Genomic DNA, 9,838 nt, shown 5'->3' with positions numbered 1-9,838 from the left:
ATGAATGTAAACGGCGAAGCGAACAGTCTGTTCTGTCGTGTCGAGTGGGTGCTGCTTTTAAGCTAGTGCCGCGTTCTACAGGACGTTAAGTGAATAAAGGTTAAAATCATTCACAATTACAGGAAAACGCACGCCAATAAAAACTCACTTACACGTCGTCGTTTCGAATCCTATGATCGAAAAACGCGAAGTGAAAATGTGTCTCGGTGTCGTCTTTCCGTAGCATCGGGTGGGCGTTGCGTTTAATTCAGCTCCCGCGGCATGACGTCTCAATCCGGGTTACGGGTAGTGGAATTTCCGCTTACGTAAGTTCCGGTAACATGTAATATCGTAGTCAAAACGTTAATGCACAGGCTTTTGTTCCGGGTGAAGGATATTCCTTTTCATAGAATTCCGGGGATGGGAATATTTACTGTACTGTGAAGGTAGACATCGTCAGTCTGGTGAGTCTGTCAGTGTGCCGTCATCATTATTTCAGGCCGGCCCATTCCGTCCGAGTTGTCGGCGACAGCCAAACAGTGTCACGAATGGACTTACCGGTACTACGTCACACGCAGGTGCCGCGCACCTGAAACAAAATTTTAAATAAAATGATTTTGTATACCTTTCAATCAAAAATACATCAATGACATGTGTCTCACATTGTTTCTATTTCATCAATCACCATAATGTGTGTGTGTGTGTGTGTGTGTGTGTGTGTGTGTGTGTGTGTGTGTGTGTGTGTGTGTGTGTGTGTGCCGGTCATTTTAATTTTTTATATTTTCGTTATTTGGTTGCATGTTGTCTTGTGCGGTGCCTGTGAAGTTACACTCTCCACGCCAAGATGGCCTGCTTTTTTGGGGTGTGGGGCGGGCGGGTGGTAAAACAATGTATAGTAATTTAAGGGATACACTGAAAAAAACAAATAAAAAAGACTCGTTTTTAAATCTGACTGAAGCTGACAATTTTGTAAACACTGCCCTTGTTATTAGCAACACACACCCACACACACAAAAAAGTCTTGTACCTTCTCTTACTGTCTCAGCCTTATATTTGATATCGATGGCATTCAAGAGGGCGGCCCGGTGGTCGAGTGCTTAGCGCGTCAACCTCACAGTGCAGCGGTCGCGGGTTTGATCCCGGCTGCGGCCTTCCTGTGTGGAGTTTCCATGTTCTCCCTGTGCCTGCGTGGGTTTCCATGTTCTCCCTGTGCCTGCGTGGGTTTTTTCCGGGTACTCAGGTTTTCTCCCACATTCCAAAAACATGCATGGCAGGCTGATTGAACACTCAAAATTGTCCCTCGGTGTGAGTATGGACGCGGCTGTTTGTACGTCTCTGTGTGCCCTGCAATTGACTGGCAAGTGGCTCAGGGTGTCCACTGCCTCCTGCCCGTAGACAGTTGGGATAGGCTCCAGCACCCCCCGCAACCCTTGTGAGGATAAAGTGGATCAGAAAATGGATGGATGGATGGCATTCAAGAGTTTCAAAAAAATAAATGTGGTGGTTGAATGTTATGCTGGTTGAATTTGTGATCTTTCTGAGAATGTGACAGGTGCTCAAATAAACTTGTTTAGCACTGTTCACTTTAACCATTTGAGGGGGGGCGTGTTATAAACTCCGCCCTCCAAACTGAACCTCCTGCCACCCCCTCGCCATTCCAGTTAAAACTTTCTAGAACCGCCAGCGTCCATACTGTATGTACCTCTTTGTGTGAAATAGGAAGCAGGAAGGAATGCTTGCTCGTGAGCCTTAGTGTGTTATTTCTGTATTGAGTCACAAAACTCTTACAAGCCTCAGTCATGGTGCTATTTCTGCCTGTGGCCTGGGGTCACGAAATTAAACTCTTGCAAAATAAGTCACCCCTTTTCTTTTGGCTTGAGGCTCTTTGTAAATTTACTTGAATTACAGACACATGATGCTGGGTACTGTCAACACTAAGGTTTACTCAAACAACCAAAGGTAAACAAATAGTGGAAATCTAAAAACAAGATCGTTAAAATTGAGTCAAATGTCTCAGGCCGATACATTGCAAATCAGCAGTGAAAGTAAACTTTCCTCAGAAAGGAAATCCTAAAGAAGCTGTGCAAGCAAAACAAGCGTGGTTCAGCCAGATTTCAACTAGTTAAAAGAAAACAAAGTCATGAATGCACAAGCACCTTAAACTTAGTCTAAAACTGCACACTTTGACCATCATGCCTGTATGGCAGAGAATACATAACAGTGAGTGTGTTGCTACAGCGACCCACTATAAATAGTCAACACTACTGTCACATTCCTAGGGTTGATGGGGAGACTAGGTCATGGCAGAGGGGGGCGGGAGTCTGGCCGCTAAGACACAGTGAGATGTCACCAAGCTGCCAGGAACCTTCATAAATCAGCAGCACACAGTAAAATCTGCCTGGAAATATCTGGATTAGGACCTCCGAATTGGACACTTGAAAATCAATCTGGTAGTTTATTTTGAATGCGTAGCTCTCTTATGACAACTGTGCAAGGACTAAGCCAATTCATATCAGCCAAAATTAAGAAGGCATTTTGCCCAATAAGCTGTTTTTTTTTTTTAAATCAAGCAGAGATTTTAGCAAACAGATACGAGCCATTGTTAGAGAGAGAGAGAGAGAGAGAGAGAGAGAGAGAGAGAGAGAGAGAGAGAGAGAGGGAGAGAGGGATATGATTGCTCCTGATGAGCGAAAGCTTGTATGATCCACTCCATGCAACATAGCGGCCCAAACAGTCCATAAAGCAGGCCGACCAATCGGGAAAATTCACACCGCCCAAGGTTATTCACTCTGCGACTGGCTTCGTCCACCAAAACCACTTTATAGTAGTTGCTGATTTTGAAATGAACCTGCGGGCTGAAATAGCGTCCCCTGTAGGCCCACTGGGAAATTAACATGATGTCCAGACGTCCCAAACCGGGCTAGCACACACACATTCACACTCTAAATTCGGTTTTAATTTCGGCACTCCCTGGTTAGTTTTATGCATATCACGAGAATAACAGCTTAATGTTGAGCATTAACCAAGTGTGCAGCATATGCAATAACAATTTTTGATGACTACTGCAAACGATTATTTTGCTAGTCAACTCGTCATTGATAGTAGTCACAATTAATTGACTAATCGGATCGTGTAAATTGCAGCACATTGCTCCAGTAAACAAGTGATATTATATAACTGTCATTATCTTACAGCCCCAAATCTTTAAGGTTTGTCCAAATTTATAATAAAGACAATTAAAATGATAGTACATTCAATTTGAATAAAACTTTGCAGCTTGTACCAGCATTCCAACATGTTTATAAATAATGCTGCAACTTACATCCACAACCAACCATCCACGCTCACACTCACACCTCGGGACAATTTAGAGCGTTCCCTTGACCTGCCATGCACGTTTTTTTGGAATGTGTGAGGAAACCGGAGTCCCCGGAGAAAACCCAGGCAGGCCCGGGGAGAACATGCAAACTCTACACAGGGAGGCCGGAGCCGGAATCAAACCCTGCACCTCTGCACTGTGAGGTCGACGCACTAACCACTGGACTACCAGGCGGCCCCTTAGCACAACATCCTGTGCAAATTAACCACATGTACGCAACATACTCAGATTTTTACACTTTTGAGAAAGAGGACTGCCTTTCATTAGCTCAGTTTTGTGTAAGACATTTAAGGTTAGCTGTCATAGTTTATTATATCTGATTGTGCGGATCAGATCAGCCAAAGTAGAACTTTGACATCATGACATTTTCTGTCTGCCGAGAGAGACCAAACTAAAGAATGGCACCCTAATCAGCGTAAATGATGTCATGATGCTTTTGATATTAATAGAGTGGAAATCAACTGCACCCTTTTATCAGTACAATGGTTAGTCATAGGCTCATTAAAGGAATCTCATTGGACTGAGTCAAAAATTTGAAGAAATATCGAAACAACGCTCACATTAGCAGGGGACCTGCTTATATGAGGCTCAAGTCAAAGTTGTTGCCTTCTCACTGTAATCATGTGCTTCTGAACTGGTGAAGTACCATAGACAAGAGGCATGGCCTCTGAAAACCACTAACCATCTGTGTAAGGTCTCACAGCATATTTTCAAATTTCTATCTTTGCTCTTCCGTCCTCCGAACCCACTAACATTCATCCCATGGTGCATTATTTCCCCACTTCTTCCACCTTCTCTTCCTGCCACTCCTTCATTCTCATCATTCCTCTTTAAAAAAAAAAAAAAAAAAACAATTCCTGTCTCCCATCTGGCTCTCATCTTTCTTTTCCTTTCATCCATTCCAAACAACTGACCACTTTCACCACTGTCATTCCTTCTCCGTGTCCTTGCATTCCTTTTCCTGCATGTGTTTGGGTCTCTTCAGCTGGAAACCAAAGGTGGCTGGAGATCAGCAAGTGGAGGTGTCCAGTGTGCAGCAGGTTCTTACGCAGTGGCTAAACAAGCTCATTGTGAAAAGCAGAGTGAGACGTCAACGCTCCATCAGGACAAGGAGGAACAACGGAAACTTCTGGCAGACACACACTCAACCACCATGGAGCTGCGCTGTCGCCTGGAGCACAATGAGAAGAATTGGTTGAAGGAGAAAGCCGAGCTACTGGAGAGATTTGACATCGAAAGGAGTGAATGGGAGAGCCAACTGAAAGATATGCAAAAGAAAATAGAAGAGGTATGTTAAACATTTGTTCAGATTAGTGTCCGACAGCGTTGGGTTGAAGAAGATTGATGATGCACTGCAGGATTTCTTGTGCGGGCTGCGTTTAATCGTCTCAATCACAAGACCTGACAAAAACAGCAGAAAACAATGTCCTCCCGTCAATTATAGTGATGCGGGGTGCCCCACCCCATCGACACCAAGAGGAAAAGGGAGAGTGAAAGGTGTGAGTTCAACTTCAAAGTAGCAGTGCCACATTAATCCTTTCAGGGACAGCGGTCACTCCAGTGGCCAGCTTATCGTGTTAACAGGTTACAGGTTATTATTATTGGTGCATGAAAGGGTTAATTATTGAAGTTTTGTTCCACCCTTTGATAATGGAGGCGATAGTAAAAGAACACATCAGGTATTGATCATTTCACAGATTTTGCGTAATTATAATACAGTACAGTAAGTTTTTTACTGGCCCCGTTACATTAGCATTAAAAAGGAAAGGGTGTTGTGGAGAAGGAGGGCCACTACAATTCCGCTCTGTCACTCAGTACGCTGTTTGTGACAAGTGCAGCTGTAACTGGGATGCATGCATGAGAAAATCTCGAGTGAATGAAAATTGAATTTCAGTGTTATAAATTAAAAATTAAGCATTTTAATGAATTCCCGCCATTTTTACTGGAGCAAAACCCTCAATCCTAGCCGATTTACTGGACCCACGGATTATTGTATTCTATTGTGATATAAACATGCAGCCTACCAAAAGAAAGACGAGGCTCTCTTCTTTCAGCTGATAAAAAGTTTCTTTCTGTCTTTTTTTGTTCTTTAGCAATCATCTTGAGAAAACAGCTAAATGTAATCAGATTTCCAACTTCTGAGGATAAAACAAAAAAAAAAAGACCTTTTTGCAAAAGCATGCATTTCAAGCATAAATTCAAGTATAGCACTGCTATTTTTTGCTTTTGTGACATCTCAAACAGCTAAATAAGACTTTCCTTCCACAAAACAACATAAACAATACCACAAAAGGGCTTTTGATATCAAAAATATCTATTGAACTGTTGAAATGAACCATGAACAGAAGTGAAATAATGAGTTCAGTGAGTGTGTGCACGTGCATGCTTGCGTGTCTAAGTGCACGGTAGGTGCACGTGCGTGCGTGTGCAAGTGCACATATTTTTTGTGTGATACAAAATGAAACAATTGCCCTGATACAAGGGCACACACGTCTTACACCGCATTCTGGTTTCACTTTGCCAAGGCACCTTCGCTGCAGTTTGGCTTTTGCCTGGGGTAGACGATGTTCGTGCACAAAGAGCCTCTTTTGATAGCTGCTTGTTACTTTTGTGCCGACGAAAGCGTCCTGCCGCTTTCAGCGACTCCCATCTCCCCGTCATGGTGGAAGATCTCCCCCAAAAGCTATCCGCACGGGTTAATTGTTTTGATTTCTCCATCGCTACTAGTTTGAATGGACTCTCTACTATTGACACTAGACGACTCAAGGCTAGCCCCCCCCCTACTTGTTTTGCAGCATGATCCTGGCTGATCCCTAAACACCCACTGCCACCGGCTGGACAGATTATTAATTATTTACAAATGCAGACAAGCCCGATCCTCAGTCAGAGGCTCCGTCAGACTCGTCTGCATTGTACAACGCCCAAAAAAAAAAAAAAATGGAAATGAAATGAAATGTAAATCTGTCATGGCGGTCGCATTGGATTTTCTTGACGTCTTTATATGTAATGGGGAATAAAAGAGTTAAAGAAACTGGGTCGAGATCAGGGCACATACATAGTACTGTAGAAATATCTCATGGCACACCAATTTAATATCACAAAATGTAGTGTCAGTATACTGACATAACAATGATCTCATCTGAATTTACTCACAAATTGGTGACAAAGCTATGATTCAGTTGTGTGTGTTCATGACAGCAGTTGGATGCATTGGTAGACTTCTGCCATCTACTGGAAACGCATCTCATTGTTTTGCCTGTCTCCATACATCGCTGGCATAGATAGATGGAGAAAGAAACATTAGTTCTTCTAAATAAATCAAACATAAATCATCGCTGTTCAGAGGTGTTGCTGTTGTTCAAATCCAAGCACTGGCCTTCCTGTTTGGGAGTGTGCAAATGAGTGCAAATGGTATTTGTGTGAAGCCTTCACGCATGTTATTTTACACCTTCAACTTCATTTTTACAACTTAAATATTCTATTCCTCAAACTTTATTGACATGTTACTCCTTCCACATTTTCCGACCGATTCTAAACATTCCAACTATAACATATTCCAAAAATTCACGCTAAGTGTTCTTACATTTTCACATTCCAAATCATTCCATAATTTTCAATTTAGCCACTCAGCCTTCATACACAATTTCTCTGGAAATTGCATTCGATAGTTTGTCTATACTGTATGTCAAAACAGGCTCTTCCATTCGGCGAGACAGGCAGCTGCTAAGGATGCCATGGACTCTAAGGGGGTGCCAAAATTGGTGGATTTTTTTTTTCAATATAATTTAATTAAAATCAATTGTTCCTAATATTGCTTAACTGGAAGTCAAAAGGAAAGAGGAGTACATGGAAATTAATAGGTGAAATAATTTGAAACCAGGGTTCATGCTCAGGCAGAGCGGTGGCTTACCCGCTGTTCGTCAGCTGCGTTGAATCAAGTCTTGAGTGCCTGAGTTAATTGCTGTACATTTCTAAATTTATGATGGCAGTAGTTGCACTTTGAATGAAAGGGTGTACCCGCCTACCGAAGTCAGCTGGGATAGGCTCCATCTTGCCCATGACCCTCATGAGTATAAAGCGGTTCAGATAATATACAGAGCATTTGACAATAAAGTTCTACTTGACTTGACTTGATAATGGATAGAGATTTCATATGAAAGGGCAATAAGAACATGTAACTACATTAATTATTGAATGTAAAACTAAAAGATTAAAACAGCAGTGAAAAGTTAACCATGAGCAAATACAAGGCTGTCAAAATGTAAATTATGTATATTATGTTTCTATTACTACTTTCACTCTTTTAAAATAACATATTTACTCATGGCGGCATGGTGGGTAACTGGTTAGCACGTCCGCCTCAGAGTGCACAGGGTGTGGGTCTGGCCTTCCTGTGTGGAATTTGCATGTTCTCCCCATGCCTGCGTGGGTTTCCTCCCACGTTCCAAAACTCCGTCCATTGCCATGAACCTCAGCGTGACTCGTTTGTCTATATGTGCCCAACGATTGGCTGATAACCAGTTCTGGATGTACTCCACCTACTGCCCAAAGACAGCTAGGATGGCCTCCAGTCCACCCGCAATCCCAGTGAGGATAAATGGTTCAGAAAATGGATGGATGGATATTTTCTAATGTTAGTTTTACTGTTTTTTCTTAAAGTCCCAGATCAAATTCACATGCAAATTCAATGATTTTGACGATAATCCGTAATGGCAACAAAATCATGGCAGAGTTCGATCGAGGCCAACAGATTGAAAGATGATCGTAAACGGCTTTGGGTCGCGGCACATCCTAAATTGATGACAGTTGGCTTCATCGGTGGCTCTGGCAGTTGCCTATGGCGGGTAACATTTGCTGACTGAAAGTTTCAGAGATGAAGTAGGAACACGACAGTTGTTTGTTTCATGTCTTATGAAATCTTTTTTTCTTAATGTAGACACGTATTTGTAATTGACATGTTGATACTGTATTGCATGTTGATGTTTTTACATTTAGAAAATGAACTACCATTATATTGTACAGATCATTATGACCCTCGAGGTACGTTGTAACGAGGTTCGACAGTATTAGTAATGGAATCCATTACAGGAGACCATTACAAGCATAAGAGGGAGTGGGTAGGGCTGAACACAATGGAAAGGCTTCCATAGGCTCGACACAAAAGTCGTATAAGATGTGAGTGGTTCTCTTTTGTCTTTCTGAGACTGGAAAATAAGAGTAAAAAGTAGCACAAGAACAATGCTGGATTAAAGGCCGCTGTTCCATCTCGACATTGCTTGATGGGCAGGCAAGGTCAACTAAGTTAGCATGAAGTAGCTCTTATTTTGGGATAGCAGGACAGAGCTTCCTTTTGCATTGTTTTTTTTTTCTGTATTGTTGAGCTAAGTGCTGATTTATATGCATATATACGGTATATGATCAGTGTACATGATCATATTGTAGCATGTGTTTATATTTTCCTCTTACTCTTCCTAGTTGTACTGTGAGGTGAGGGCCAAGCGAGAGGGTGCTTGTGGTCATCGGAATGAAGAAGAAATGCCTCGGCTAAGTGTCCGTTCACTGAGCTCTGGTTCCAGTGTGCTCAGTGAGTTGTCGCAGACCCATAGCAGCTGCAGTCAGCCTGAGCCCTCACCTGCCTCTGATCGCTACATCATCGGTGGTGGGGTGAGTGAGAGTCATTCAACCACCTGTTGTCAACCAGACAGACTCGGTGAACTAATTGCAGGTGGTCAGTTTAATCAGAATGAATATGCACACCATGGATTAAGGTTAAGAGACTCCATCCTTGATAAGAAAGATGTTGCCAACACTGCTGAGCTTGAAGGAATTTTCCATCAATCTATTGGATGTGGACAGGCAACAAAACATGCCTCCATTGGGAATGAAAAATGTCTTCATCATGGCATTCAAGAAAGTCCACTGTTGGTCGAGCGGGGTAACGCCAGGGAGAAGAAGAAAAGCATGACTGCTCTCAATGCTGTGAGTGATCAGACGTTACATTTCTTGAATCAACATGAAATTATTTTTCACCAAATGGACAATGGTGTTGGGACACTCGACAGTGACATTTACAAGAAAATTTGAAAATAAGAGTAAGAATAAGAAAACCTTTATTTGTCTCACAATGGAGAAATTCGCAATTCACAGCAGCAAAATTTTGAAGGGAAGAAAGTAGAAAAAGTATTTGCATGCACAAAATAAATTTAAAAAAATGAACTGTACACAGTACAGAATGCAATATAAAATATAATATACAGAGATGAAAATCCTCCGGATTTTCCCGGAATTCCGGGTTTTTCAAATTTTTATGAAAATTTCTCCAGAGAATTGAGGAAAATAAAATAAATAATAAAATTCATCCGGATATTAGTTGACAACATTGAACGAAGACGCGTTTGAGTTCGTTGTATTGCTTTCACGAGCGTAGCCATATTGAGGCACTAACACTAGTAACGGTAAAGAGATTTTTGTTTGTGTAAT

General features: G+C 42.0%; 1 protein-coding gene across 8 annotated transcripts in view; it reads left to right on the top strand.

Annotated features, from left to right (window-relative positions):
* Window positions 1-9,838, top strand: part of LOC109531046 (uncharacterized protein KIAA0408) — a 44,543-nt gene that overhangs the window by 28,554 nt on the left and 6,151 nt on the right. For 6 of the 8 annotated variants that reach the window (XM_019895068.1, XM_019895069.1, XM_019895064.1 and 3 more), the window contains 2 exons: window positions 4,344-4,646; window positions 8,834-9,337. In XM_019895068.1, the coding sequence (XP_019750627.1) occupies window positions 4,344-4,646; window positions 8,834-9,337 (807 nt within the window). The remainder of the gene's footprint in view (window positions 1-4,343; window positions 4,647-8,833; window positions 9,338-9,838) is intronic. The other 2 variants (XM_019895067.1, XM_019895066.1) reach the window with 2 other exon arrangements.

This window comes from Hippocampus comes, unplaced genomic scaffold (genome assembly GCF_001891065.2).
Source record: "Hippocampus comes isolate QL1 unplaced genomic scaffold, H_comes_QL1_v1.1 scaffold146, whole genome shotgun sequence".
Classification (NCBI taxonomy): Eukaryota; Metazoa; Chordata; class Actinopteri; order Syngnathiformes; family Syngnathidae; genus Hippocampus; species Hippocampus comes.
Note: the sequence above shows the minus strand (reverse complement) of the source record. Positions and strands in the feature narration are given on the sequence as shown.